The 14,590-nt window shown below is 46.2% G+C and overlaps 1 protein-coding gene across 1 annotated transcript in view; it reads left to right on the forward strand.

Annotated features, from left to right (window-relative positions):
- The window catches only part of SAMD11 (sterile alpha motif domain containing 11), a 162,547-nt gene that overhangs the window by 78,179 nt on the left and 69,778 nt on the right, over positions 1-14,590 (forward strand). Inside the window, 1 exon segment of the mRNA XM_033156273.1 lies at positions 7,513-7,637. Within this exon segment, the coding sequence (XP_033012164.1) occupies positions 7,513-7,637 (125 nt within the window).

The following is a 14,590-nucleotide window of genomic DNA, read 5'->3' on the forward strand; positions in this document are numbered from 1 at the left end:
TGGAACTTTCCATTTCAGTTGGCGAGAGGGAGTGAAGGGTTGTGGCTCTGTGGTAGCATGCAGAAGGCCCCAGGTTCAATCCCTGGCACCTCGTGATAGGACTTTCCCACCTGAAACCCTGAAGTGTTGCTGCTAGTTAAGGTAGACAGTACTGGGCTCGATGGACCCAATGGTCTGATTCAGTATAAAGGCAGCCTCCTACGTTCCTATGATAAAGCTCTGTGAGCTGTATACATTGAACCTATGCAGTCAGAAACACGATGGGAGCTGCTGTGATTATATCCTGTACTTCAAAATAATACTACAGCACAGGGCAGCGAAGGACTGAGCTGGGGCTGACATTTCTTGGGCATTTGTGGGTCTGTTCTGTTCAGGGGACAGTCTTTCATTATGTCAGTCAGGGGTGGGGAACATCTGGTCCTCCGGATGTTGCAGACTCCAATCCCCATGCACCCCAGCCAGCATTGCCAATGGTCAGGGATGCTGGGAGCTGCAGCCCGGCATCATCTGAAGGGTCACGAGTTGCTGGACTCCAGCTCCTGTTGTCCCTGACCAGAACCATAGCTATGGGGGGCTAGCTGGGTGTTTTGCGCCAGGTGAAGCCTCCAGGGGGGTGCCATTGAGTTCTCCCAGGCTGTGTGTGTGTATGTGTGCCAGTGGTGCCAAACTGGGTCTGACCCTGACTACTTACCATGCTGCCTGGGGCTGAAGGGAGTTGGAGTTCACCAATGCCGGGAGGTGCAAGTTTCCCCATCCACACCAAACAGGTAATATTGAAACTGGCCAGATGGAAGCTCCTTTGCCTGCAGCTTTTGCCCAGTGGATGCACAGGCAGATACCTCTGTCCATTTCCTTAATGTCTTTGTGGTTCTTCAGCTCTGTCTGTGCTGCTGCCGTCGTGGCCCCAACACGGCTCCTTGCTTTGCATATTGGATTTTATTTTATATGTTAAGGAAGGGCAGAGGGTCGGGACAGGTTTATGGCGACTGTATTGATCAGGGAAATTTAATACGATCTCTGCAGCGGAGGAAGGATCGTTAAGAGATGGCAAGATGAGTAAAACTTTTTTCTTTTTTGAAAAAGGAATGGCTTTCCATTGTATTTCATGTCTCGTTATCTTTTTGGGTCTTCTTTCGTTCCACCCCCTCCCCTCCCAAAATAAATATCCAGTGAGTGTCAGTGACTGTTTTGGGGGCACGTAGCTAGGATCAAGCTGTTTGACACGATGGTGCATTGTCACTAGGGATGGGCAGATCTGTCAATTTCAGTTTCTCTGTTTCCTATTTTTGCAATCTTGAATTCTGCTTTCAACCCCAGTTTGCTGTTTTAATTTTTTGAAGTCCTCGTGAAAATTCATCAGTATTTGTGCCATTTTTCCTAAGAACATGCATTTTTTGCAAAGCAGGTTCACCTAAAATAACATGTTTTTGCATGCTCTTTTTATCAATGCCTGTGTTTGTATGCACACTTTATCCCACTTTATATCCCTTTATGTACATGCTTATGTAACTGGAGAAATGCAGTGCAAAATTCGTCAGAAGTGCAAATTTCAAAGGATGGTTGTGTGTTCAGTTCTCATATTGTTTTGGAAAGTACAAATCCAGTTGAATCGCCTATAAATGTAAACCAAATAGAATTTCTCCCCCCCCCCAACCCTCCATACCCACCAGCTCTACATTCACTCCCCAGCTGGAACCAAGCTCCCCAATTCCAGCTTTCAAAGGTCTATTGCAGGCTTGAATTGGGATTCTGTTCCTGACACAGGTTTCGGGTTCCCTGTCCCTCATTTGTATTCTTAGCTTTCCCCCTCCCAGCACCCCCCACTCACTACTGCTGTCTCCTTCCCTTCCCTTTTGACAGCCCATCACTATGACTGCTAACACTTCGACATCTTGCCAGACCCCACAGGCGCCTGGCAGCCTTGGCGCGAGAGACGCAGGGATCCTGACGCTGATTTATTTTTTGGTTAATTGCCTCGATCCATTAGCCTCTTCATCCTTCTCCCCATTAAAGACATGTCTGACTCCTAATGCCTGTAAGTGTGTGTGTGTGTGTGTGTGTGTGTGTGTGTGTGTGTGTGTGTTTATTTATTTATTATTGGATTTTTTCCCTGCCCTTCAGTATAAGATCTCAGGGCAGATTAACACTATAAAATGCATTATTAATATCAGGGTGTGTGGTTTTTTAAAAAGAAAAAGAAATTGTGTGTGTGTGTGTGTGTGTGTGTGTACACACACCTGCACATCTCACTAACATGGATAGGAAGCGAGTCGGATCATTTGGTCCCTCTATCTCAATACCATTTGGGATTGAACTTGGAACCTCCAATTCTTAATTAATTAGGAATATAGGAAGCTTATGCTAGTTCAGGCCATTGGTCCATCTAACTCCATATTGTCTACATTGACAGACAGCAGCCGCCCAGGATTTCAGGCACATGTTTGGCGTACATGCACATGCCAACACCAGTGCACCTATATATGCGTTAAGATTTCCAGAAATTTCAAAGCAAGCAAACTTCCTGTTAGAATCCAGCTTCCATCAGTCGAGAGCCAGTCATGCATAATATGGGTGTTTGAGGTTCTTAAATTTTCTTCATTTTATTGGCATGAGTAATAGAGTAAGCTGGGTAGGGGGAGCACTAACTCCCTGGAGAGTCAGCAAAACAGCACAAACACCTGGCTATGTTCATCCTTCCAGTGTGGTTGGCTGAGGTTATCTTTCTGCCCAGAGTTCATCTCACATGTATATCTCCTCTCGAGCTCCATTTCCTGTAAGCTTCAGAGCTATCCTGTTGCCGTTGGTGAATCATTATATTGCCATTACAGAGGATGGATTAGGACAGTCTGCCTTTTCAGAGAAGGCAAGCGGACTATTAGTCCCATTACGTGTAGACAATAGATTAATCGGGGGGGGGGGGTGGTGGTTGGGCGGAGACATTAACAATTGCATTTGTTTGTTATGGGCTGAATTGCAGCATTTTCCTGTCTTTTTGGTAGCCACAGTCACTAGCAAAGCATCTTGGCATGTTTGAATGTCACCCAAGGTTAACCTGAAATAGTCCTTGAAGCAAGAACCCCAGTCAGGCTGGGATAGAGGCTATTTGCTTAAGCAGCAGCCTTTAAAAGAGAGATAGGGATCCGGTGGCCCTCAAGATGTTGCTGTACTTGCAACATCCCTGGCCACTGGCCATGCTGGCTAGAGCTGATGGAAGTTGTTGTTGTTGTTTTATTACCTTGCTCATAAAGATAGCTGAATGTGCCTTACAAGCACAATAGAAATACTAAAACCAATGTTAATAAATACAATTATTATTTTTAAAAAGCCCTAAAAAGTGCACACATTTCTACAACTAAAAAGACAAGTCTAGCAGATTCTGCCCCACCAAAAGGAGCTGCTAATACTTTGACCCTTCAAACTAAGGGCCAAAAGTCCAGGTAAAAAGGAAAGCTTTTGCCTGCAACCTAGAGCTAGAGAAAGAAGGCACCAGGCGAGTATCACTGGGAGAGCATTCCACAAGCAGGGGGCCGCCACTGAAAAGGCCTGTTCTTGTGTTGCCACCTTCCAGACCTTGAAGGAGGAACATGAAGAAGGGCATCAGTTGACAATTGCAGGGTCTTGGCTCTTAAACAGAGGTGGGTTGAGGTTTACTGTGAACTGAGGAATATAGAGCAGGTGTTCTGGGACCCTCTGCTTCTCCTGAGTCTTGGTCACACATTTTGCTTCTCTGTCCCTGCCCTGTGGGGAGACAGAGCATGGCCATCAAGGCTAGTAGCCATTGGTAGCCTTATCCTCCGTGAATTTGCCCAGTCTTCTTTTAAACCTTTTGTCAGCTAAGCCATGGTTTGGCTTAATGTGTTGTCCAGTCAGAGGATTGTGGTTTGTCTCACTCCAGGCAAACCACAAGCCTGGGTGTGCACAACACACTAAGCCAAACCAAGGCTTCACTCACAGCAACATAGGACCAGGAGAGAAGCAGAGAGGCCACAGTCTTCTCTCCGGGAGCCTGCATGCTTTACAAATGCGTCTACTCTTGAGTAGCACTAGTATTAGGTACGACCATAACTTGGCCCAGCATTACGTGCTATCTGAGTCAAAGGGTCTGTTTCAGGGAGGTGAAATGGAATGGCATCTCCTGGTAAAGGGCATTGCTGGCTAGCTGGCTGGAACTCTCAGTTGCAACACTCCCCACTGCAGCATTTTGTTGCCGCTTCCACTTTTGTCACCCATTCCTGACGACGCATAATACATGAAGCAGCCATTACTTATCAGTAAAAACTGTTAAAATAGGGGACATACTTTGATTTGCTTGCTTGTGAGAAAGGGAGAGATTGGGTGCTCCTTCTGTATTTTGCCCTCCCTTTTTTTCTCTGCGCTGTCAACGCTGAAAACCTTCTAAAGCATTAATTAGCAAAAAGGCGGGGTGGAGGAAGGAAAAACTTGGTCAAATTGAAAATGGTTACGGCAACCTTCAGTCCTTCAGGAGATTATCTGTCTCCTCTTCAACCTCTCAGGAGATCCCTATCTCTCTCTTAGGCCTCCTTTTCTAATCTGTTTTTAAAATATATATATATATAAAATACGCTGCTGGAAGGGATCAGACGACTAATCTGATTTCGTATGTGCGTATTTGGGAGAGGGCGGGCATGGGAGAGCTGGCTGTGTTTTAGAAAAAGAAAATCAGTGCATATCGGAAGGAAGTCTCTCTTCTTTTTAGCAAAGAGGCATCTGTGCCTTCTCCTCCCCCTCCCCCCCCCGGCTGCCCCCAGCTCAGAGGTTCTTGCATTATGCCGTTAGGTGGTTTTCAGACTTTCTTGCTTACATATTAAGCTGCTTTATGCCCGCTCAGAGTTCACTAGCGCATTTCAGCCAAGCAAAAATGTTCAAGAAGGTTGTGAAGTAGGTCCAATGAGGTACATGCCCCGGGGAGAGTATATATATTGGGGAGAGTCTCAAGGGCTAGATGGAGAGGCTTGGAGGACTGTATTTGTCTCAGAGGCTGGACGTCACCCATCCCTGGTCTAGAGGAACTGTTCAACATGTGATGAAATTGTTCCTGGCCTGTTTCCACACGGGTGTGGGGAGAGTGACATGATCGGTAGCAATCCCTGAGTTAGCATCTCGAGAAAACTAAGTTAGGAGTCTTCAAGTTGACAATCTAGTATTCTTTGAGCAGAGACTGAGGTCATATTCACACCATGCATTTAAAGCGTTATGATTCCACTTTCAAGACTGCTTCCAGGAATTATTGGAGCTGTAACTTGTTAAAGATGCTGAGAGTTAATTGGAGCTTATTGCCCACTTCCCAGATTTGCATTTGGATGAACCATTTTCAGAATGGTTTAACAATCATCAATCCCTCTTCCAAGGGATTTCTTGGAATTGGAGCTCTGTGGGGGGAAATAGGACTCCCTTTTTTATTTATTTCATAAAATTTATATACTGCTTTATTGTAGGGGGAAACCTCAAAATGGTTAACTGTTTTTAATTGATAATTTCATTGTTTCATTCTTTTTGTAAACTGCTTTGAGAGGTTTTTTTTTAATGACCAAGCAGAATATAAATTTACATAAACCTTTAGAAACTTCATTTTGCTGTCTGTATAAACCAGGCTATGGAACATTGCACTGACCTAACATGCCATCCCGTGGTCATTGCACATAAGAAAGGGGGGGGGGAACAGGTGCACAGACTTGCACCCTAGACTGCTGTGATGATTGGGTTTTAAGCCAATTAAACCCACTGGCATGTCCACCATGTCAGGCCTCTTTCCCCACCCCACCCCTGGTCGGCCCAACCTCCTTTTCCTGTTGTGCTGATGGCAGCTTTTATCTGTCCTTTGTCCCTGACGTCGGGAGATATTGATTTGCACGATTAAGAGGAACCGATAATCGCCTCAAATTAATCCTCTAAACTCCTTTGGAAATATTTTGCATAATGCTTCTCGAAGGTGGTATCTAGGCAAGGGATAAGCCTTGAAATTGCTTGCCGTGGTGTCGGCAGGAGCCAGGGCGGCAGGGGAGAGGAGATATGGATTGGGCGGTATGATTTAAATGGCCAGTGGTGAAAACCAGCTTCTTCTTCACACGTAAATGGTAACTTGGGTAGCTGCATTGAGGCGATTCCATCTTGGAGGAACAGGGTAGCCCTTTAGGATTGCAGCTAACATTGTTTGAAGACTCCTGTTAAGGTCAGGTTTGGTAGAGAGAGCAGTTCTGCAAGGGGTTGGGGCAAAAGAGGACAGATAGCACAAACCCCCGCCACTGTCTGAAAATCTGGAGCCAGACGCCCATCGACAGCACCTGCCTCTAATGACTTTTCTGTCATAAACTTTATCTGATTAAGCAGAGCGCTGGACTGGAGATTAGCGCCCCTTCCCCCCCCCTTCCTCCCACACTCTGGACGGGCTCATGGGAGCAGCTCTGCAGCATTGCTGGTCCAAGCTGGGGAGGGATTCAGCCTCAAGGAGGGCTATTTAAAGAGGGACAATTGCTAGGTAATTTGGCAGATAACTCTTGGTCCCGTCACCCCAGGACTCACTGGTTAGGGTGTTCTTCGTGGAGCCAATGTGTGGGTGGTCATGTGCGGCGTCTTGCCGATGCACAGAGTAAGGCCGCTGGCTGTGTGAGTATGAACCTTCTTGGGAATTGCCTTTGCTTTAATTCTTTAATTTTGTGGGATGTTTTTGCTTCTCTGTAGTCCTTGTAGCATGTCAGGGAGAAGGGAAATTTGTGGAGGTCTTTGCCTGAATTATTTAATGTTGTGGAATGTTTTCATATCTCTGTTGGAACATGGAGTGCAGAAGAGAAATCCATGGGCATTAGGTCTACTGAAGGTTGTTAGTTGTGATGGAGTCTCTGCATCCAGATCTCAAATGGATCAGCAAATTCCACAAGTGTGGGGCCACCAATGAAAGAGCCCTGTCCTCTATGCCCACCAACCTGACAGGGGATCAGGTGCTCTTGTTTTGAACTGCACTTACAGGTAACAGAAAGGACAACACAAGAAGATCACTATTTAAGGGTGAAAGGAAACTTGCAGAATGCAGTTCTTAGGCCCTTGCATTTTATTTTCTGATGTATTCTGCAACATGTTCTTGATGCAAGGATAGTGCATTAGTGGCAAATTTATTCTCCTTTATTAGTTGTTCAGCGACGCTTCCACCAACGCTACCATATTATTGCTGTCTGGAGGGGCTGTGGTGCAACAAAAGAGCGACCAAAACGAACCAGATTCACGTGCAGTATTCAATAGGATGTTCTGCACTGCCTAGAAGTAGAGCAGTATGACCACCCCAAAAAAATTGTAGGCACAAACAGTAGCAAAAGCAAGATTGCATGTGACTGCCTTGATAGCACCATGAGCACAAATGACCCCAAATGCACATTCGGAGGAAGTCTTTGGGTATCATAGGGTTGGCTTGTGGGGGAGGGCAGTTAAGGTAAAAGAACCTCAGGAGAAGCTTGCTAGCAATTGGCTGTGTAAGTGAAACCCTTCTTCTTCCTTCCATAGCCGGGACAACGAACTCACTTCCTTCATCTCCAACCTCCACCAGAGTCGCCAGCTCGTTATGCCAGAGACCCAGAGCCGGTGCGAATTCAAGAGAAGCAGTTTGGATGTTGGCTTGGGGGCAGCAGGTAAGCTTTCTGGCTCACCTCTTCTTCTCCCTCCTTGCCCCTGTGCCTTGTCCCCACCACCCCCAAATGTTTGGCTGCTGCCCCAGACCTGGGAAGGTGACTTTTTTGTTTTGACCCTCATGTGGGCCATTCTGAGCCTCTCCTTGGTGTTTATCCTGTGGTGTGGAGGCCTGCGTGTTCAGAGCGTGCTCCGCCAGAGAAGCGAAGAAGCCTGCGGGCGGGGAAGGGGGTGGGTAAGCACACAGTGAAGCAGAAAGAGACCTTGGTTGGGTTTGTAATTGCATTAATCAGAAGCTTGTCGCACGGTGCCTCCATCTCCGCCGGCCCCCTTGCTTGAGTGGCTGCCTCGACTTTATGCTGCGGTCTGACCTTTTGTGGGGTTTAGCAGGCTCCGGCTTGTCTTCTGCTGAAAGAGAGGGAGAGGGAGAGAATGAAAGACAGGTCGGTTGTATCTTCTGCTGATCCTTCCTCTCATTGACAGCGTTGGTGGGAAAGAGATGGGCTGGCTTTTGAAAGGGCGATGGTGCATCAATCAACAAGTGAGGCTGTTGGATGGACGGCGGCTCTGTTGTGAGCCTTTATTTTTTGTGAGCAGACGGTGAAGGAAGGGGCTGTAGCTCACAGCAGTGTGTCTGCCTTGCCAGTCAGAAGGTCCCTGGTTCAATCCCCAGCATCTGCAGGTACGGCTGGGAACATCCCCTTGTCTAAAACCCTACAACGCTGCCAATGTTGAGTGTAGACAGTACTGAGCTAGATGGACCCAAAGGTCTGACTCAGGATAAGGCAGCTTGCTGTGCTCTTAGGAACTGGTTGCTCAGAACATAACTAGGCCTTGAAGATAGGGGAAGGGAAACATTGAGGTAACTGGTAAAGATCCACAGAGGCAGGGAAACAGGGATGTGTGCTGGGGTCAGTCCAAGGCTGCAGCAATATCCTAAGTAACTTTATTTAGGATGTTTGTATTCCTTGTAGCCTCAAGGAGCTGTGAGGGTGGTGTACATAGTCTGCCCCTTGTTGTATCTTCATAGCAAGCACTGCGAGGTTGGTTGAGCTGAGAAAGAGTGTTTAGGCCTTTAGAACGCAATCTGTGCATACTCAGAAGTAAGGTTTGTAACCCTAAGTACAACTACAGTCATACCTTGGGTTGCACTTGCTGCAGGTTGCGCGTTTTCGGGTTACGGACGCACCAAACCCAGAAGTACCGGAACGGGTTCCTTCCGGGTTTTGGCAGATGTGCAGAAGTGCTAAATCGCACTTTGCACATGCGCAGAAGTGCCAAATCGCGGTGTGCGCAGACGAGGTGTGGGTTGCAAACGTGCCTCCCGCACGGATCACGTTCGCAACCCGAGCGTCCACTGTATATATGTTCCCCAAGCTGTTGGAAGATTCAAGACAGAGCACAGAGTACTTGTTCAAGCAGCACGGAGCTGTTTCCCACAAGAAGCAACAATGGCCAAATAGGATGGCTTTAAAAGAGGATTAGACAAATTCATGGAGGAGACAGGTATCAATGGCTGCTAACCCTGTTGGCTGTGTTTTACCTCCGCTGTCAGAGGCAGTATGCTTCTGAATATCAGTTGCTGCAAACTGCAGGAGGGCAGAGCTGGTATTATGTTAAGGTCTTGCTTGTGGGCTTTCCTTTGGCCTCTGTGGGAACAGGAGGCTGGACTAGATGAGCCCCCAGTCTGATCCAGCAAGGCTCCTCTTATGTTCTTAAATAGAGGAATAAATCTGGTGCTGTACCTTGCCTTTTCACAGAGGGGGAGGTAGGTATAACTTGGACTTCTGCCTAGCCAGCGCATGCGAGAGAAGATGCCTGGAGGACGGGGGGGGGGGAGGGAAGCAGGTGCTGATAAAATCTAATTGCCCCATCGATTGCGCTCGGAGCTGCCGTGGGTTGCCGCTTAATGATTGAGATATTCTTAACTTGTTTGATGCAATGCTTAGCTAGACCCCACTCTGCCCAGCCCACTGGGGACCGTAAGGTATTACAGGGATCTCTTAATCATGGAGCAGGGCTAGGCGTGCGCTCCCTGCCCAGCACCAAAAGATTTATTATAATTATCATCGCTGGGGCTTGGCTTTGCACTCTCTGCAAGAATTCAGAGGTGAGATTGTGCTGTGTGTTAAGAAGGGGGCTGGGGGGGGGCTGCACTGTTAAAATCCTTCAAACATTGCCTTGCTGATGAAATCAGCTCAGGACAAGGCTAAATTAAACCACTGAGCGTAACTGAGGAAAACATCCCAGCCTGTCTCTCAGCTAAGGATGTTGGAATCTATTTGTCTCAGTCTCTCATTTTTACAATCTTTAGTTCTCTACATTTCTGTGTCTGTTTCCATTTAAAAGGGGAGGGGGCACATGAAAATTCGTCACCATTTGAGAGCGACTTTTGCCCAATACACACATTTTTGTATGCAGTTTTTCCTAATATGGACACATTTTTTTCCAAAGCTATGTTCCCCCAGCATAGTGTATTTTTGTTTGTTGGTTTCATGTTTTTTTTTAAAGTAATAGATTTTTATTGAATTTTCCAAAAAGAAACAAATATAGTCAAACAATACAAACTAAATCATAATTAATCAAGGCAACATTTTCTATGGGTGGAGACGGGGAAGAGGGAAAATGGCTGGTGGTTCAGACCCCAACTGCTGTGAAGACATTCATGCAAATAGAACTATGTAAAAACAAAATAGAAAATTCTTTCCAGTAGCACCTTAGAGACCAACTGAGTTTGTTCTTGGTATGAGCTTTCGTGTGCATGCACACTTCTTCAGATACCATAGTTCCAGTTACCTTCTTCAGGTAACTGGAACTATGGAAGGCACCACATTGAGCCGCATGAAATGGAAAAAAAAGTAACTGGAACTATGGAAGGCACCACATTGAGCCGCATGAAATGGAAAAAAAGTAACTAGAACTATGTAAGGAAGGAGTCCATATATCAGAGCACTTTCTTGTATTTACCTGCCAGCAGAGTCATATCCTCTGTCCAATGTATGATTGGTGGTGGTGGGGAGTGACTTTATCTAGGCATTATATTTTTAAATTACTATTATTATTAATTTCCATTTTCCCCATCACGCATAAAACAACATAACTCACAACACATCAACCACTTCGCTTAAAAATATCAAATCAAATTATTACAGATCACTCCAAAAAATATTTCCACATATTACAGTGAGATCTCGGTGGGGCTATGAACTTTACAATTTTCTTGACACATATCTAGGCAATTTTATGCACACTTCACCTTAGCGCATGCTCTCTTTTTTAAACTTATTGCTTGGCTGGAGAACTGGCAGTGCAAAATTGAGAGAGGTGTGAATTTCAAGGAGTGGTTGTATTTTGGTTTGTGTATTGTTTTGGAAAGTTCAAATTGAGTAGATTCGCCTTTAAAGTGCTATCTGAATCAAATCCCCCCCCCCTTCCCCAGATTCCCAGCCCAATTTTCCAGGGTTGTATCCAATTCTAACCTGGGTCCACTCATTTCAGTGGGTCTACTCTTGAGTAAGCCCTCATTGGACACAACCCCTCAGTATTTTAAGCCGCCACTGTACCACCTCTCCTCCTCCCTCTCAAGCAGAGCATGGCTTACAGAATAAGTGTTACGTAAAGCAAAAGCACTCGCTTTTGAGAACTGAGTGCATTGTCATATTACGTACTCGAGTGTACTTGAGTGCTCTTTTAACTGTAAAGCACTGAATGGTTGCCACAAAGGACTCACTGGCGGCTGCAGCTGCTACTCATGAGTCGTGCAGCAGTTCATAGGTCTTGCAAAGAGGAGCTGTGGCTTCAGAAGAGGGGGGTCACTTGCCTGCAGATCAATGGGTGGGATATATGGTAAAAAAAAGATAACTGTAGCCGATCCTCTGCTGTTGCTTCACATCTTGAAAATGCTGCCCAGGTAGGGTTTGCTGCCCACAAAAAATAATAATAGGATGAAGTCACCTGGTATAGCTCTACCTGCATTCGACAAAAGACTTCTGTCCATGTTGTAGCACAGGCATAGGCAAACTCAGCCCTCCAGGTGTTTGGGACTATAACTCCCATCATCCCTGACCACTGGTCCTGTTAGCGAGGGATGATGGGAGTTGTAGTCCCAAAACATCTGGAGGGCCGAGTTTGCCTATGCCTGTTGTAGCAGGTGAATTTTTATACCACATAAGGCAGGAGTCTCCAACTTTTATTAGGCACATTTGGATTTTTGAGTGAGTGCTCTGGGTGCCACCCCCTCTGGCCTCCTCCCTCCCTCCCCTCCCTGGAAACTAGCTTACTATGCAAAGTTAGACATTCATTGCTCCACCCAACATTTGCCTCTGGCTCTGCTCATGTGCCCCCCTGGAAGGTTACCTAGAAGGGAATGTGGCCCTCGGACTGCAAAAAGCCCAGCCTTGATCTATCTTGTGTATCTGCAGTCTTGTTATTTTTATGGCTGCAGTCCATGGCTACCGACATCCCCTTCCCACAGTTCTGCAGCAGATGAATGCAAAAAAAGACCACTGGTCTTTTTTTAAAAATAATAATGTAAATTTGCTCTTAATTAATTCATTGCAGGATCTGTGCTCTCCCCCCCCCCCCCGCAGTGGCAGGATTTGCAATTGTTCTAATGGTTGAGTCGTACCGACTCCCCCCACCGCCACCGCCGCTGCTCCCCGGCTTCCCGCCACTCTTTGTGGCGCTGCCCCCCCCCCCCGCAGATCAGATAAATGCGAAGCTGCCTACAAGGTGCTGCTCTCTTGCCACAAAGGGATTTTCTCTGTGTGCGAGAAGGGAGGATGATGGCATAAGGCCCCTTTTAATCTTAATTGAGAGCGACACACAAAGGGATGAGCGCAGGAGCCGGGGTCCGCCTGACAAAGGCATGGCGGCAAAGCTGGAGGTTTGCACATCAAACACAGACTTAGAGCCTCCCTGAGAAGCTTGCTGCGTGTCTGTAAACAAATCCAATCCTTTCTATCCAGTTTGGCTAATTCACTCTGCCAGGGCATGCAAAAGCGGAGATGGGCGGCTGGCGGAGGAGGAGGGGGTGGGAAGCTTATGAAGACAGCGCCTGTCAAAAGAAGAGCTGATCGGCTTGCGTGTGTCCGTAGGGAATGCTCCAGCCCTGGGGTCTTTTAGTTTCTTCCTATGGCTGACTCAAAACTATTTGCTCTTTTTTTCTCTCACTGCCCCGCTGCCACCCCACATGCTTTGGGTACCTTCTGAAAAACTGCCTTTGGTTTCCATTGCCTTTTTCAGAATTCCATGGAGAGCTGTTTTTTGTTTGCCTTGTTTTAAGTTTGCCCTCACCCTTGATCACTCTCAGGGATGTTATTCTGCAGCCTGATCTGGTTAGCTGTATAGCATCATGACATCATCCCGATTCCCTACGACTGCATCCACACCACATGTTTGAAGCGCTATGATACCATTTTAACAGTAGTTGAGAGTCCTGGGAAATGCTGTTTGGTTAGGGTGCTGGCCTCACAGAGCTACAGTTCCCAGAGGTATAATAGTGCTTCAAATGTATGGCACAGATGTGACCTATGTTTCTGATTAGTATTTCAGCTTTCCTCCAAGGAGATCAGCATGTCCTGCATGATTCTTGCCTCCCACATTTTCTCCTCAAAACGATCCTGTGAGATAGGACGAGCTGAGTGGCAGTAAATGGACCAAAATTATGGGCATATTGGAATCTCCCTATTCCTAGTCTTGATTCTTATTATTAGCCATCCCACATGGGATCCTGGATCATGAACCCTGAGCCTATGGTTGCTGATTGGTTGAGACCGCTCATGTGATTATCATAGGAAGGGAAGAAATGAAGCAACATGGAAGGGGTGGGATATGGCACAATAACATTACTGCAAGTTTTTTTTTTAGATAACTTTTCACTTCTCCAAAATCAGTGACTTTGACTTCAATGGCTAAAAGGGATGACATGGTGCCATTTTGAAGTTTATTTTTGCTTTCTGTTACCATAATCTGGTTCACTGGCTTTCCAAATGGAAACAGCTTTCCAAATTATTTATTTGAACTTCTGAACGTTGTCAGTGCTGGGCGCACGGTCACCAGAGCATGCGGGGAGCATGAAGCACAGTTCTGGCGGGGTGGGACCTAGAGCTGTGTGAACATGTCAGAGGAGACCCCATAGAAGAGTGTATTAGGAGCACAGAGTCTGTTACGGGCTGTGGCTGATGCCTGGGTGGCACGAGGGTGGAGGAGGACATACATGCAAATAGGGAAGTTTGTATACTTGAGGCAGGAATGGGAGAGAAGAAGGAGGCAGGCAAGCAAGCAACCAAACAACAGGGGAAGAGGCATAGCATTGCATAGTGGTTGGAGCACTTGCTTTGCATGCAGAAGGTCCCAGATTCAATCCCTGTGGACATTGCTAATCTAGATTTACTCAGTGGTTTGACTTGGTAAGCAGCTTTTGTCTTAAAGGACCTTTTGCATGCAAAGCAGGTGCTTTGCTTTTGCTTTTGCTTTTTTGGTAAATAATTTTTATTCATTTTCAATAATATCCTCCAGTTAATGACAAATCCAATCAAATCATTCCAAATTACAATAATAATACCACCAATTATATATTCCAATTATAAAAAATTTCAAAAGGGAACTCCCCATGTTCCAGGTGTCTTGAGTTTTTTGCCCTCGTTACAGTCTCTGCGTTCTTCACTATTGTTCAATTCATAACTCTGATTTTAACCATCCTTATTTTCTCAAACCATCAGTTGCTGTACTGTAACTCCCTTTTATCCCTGAGCTATAGCCCTTCACACAAGAAATAGGAAACTGCCTTATATTGAGACAGATCCTTGGCCCATCTAGCTAGTGTTGCCTACACTGACTGGCAGCATCCCTTCAGGATACAAAGCAGGTGTTTTACCACTGAGCTACTGCCCTTTCCTCTTTTCTTCTGGGATCGCAGAAGAAAAAGAAGCAAATTGGGAGGTGAAAGTATGAT

This window comes from Lacerta agilis, chromosome 8 (assembly GCF_009819535.1).
Source record: "Lacerta agilis isolate rLacAgi1 chromosome 8, rLacAgi1.pri, whole genome shotgun sequence".
Classification (NCBI taxonomy): Eukaryota; Metazoa; Chordata; class Lepidosauria; order Squamata; family Lacertidae; genus Lacerta; species Lacerta agilis.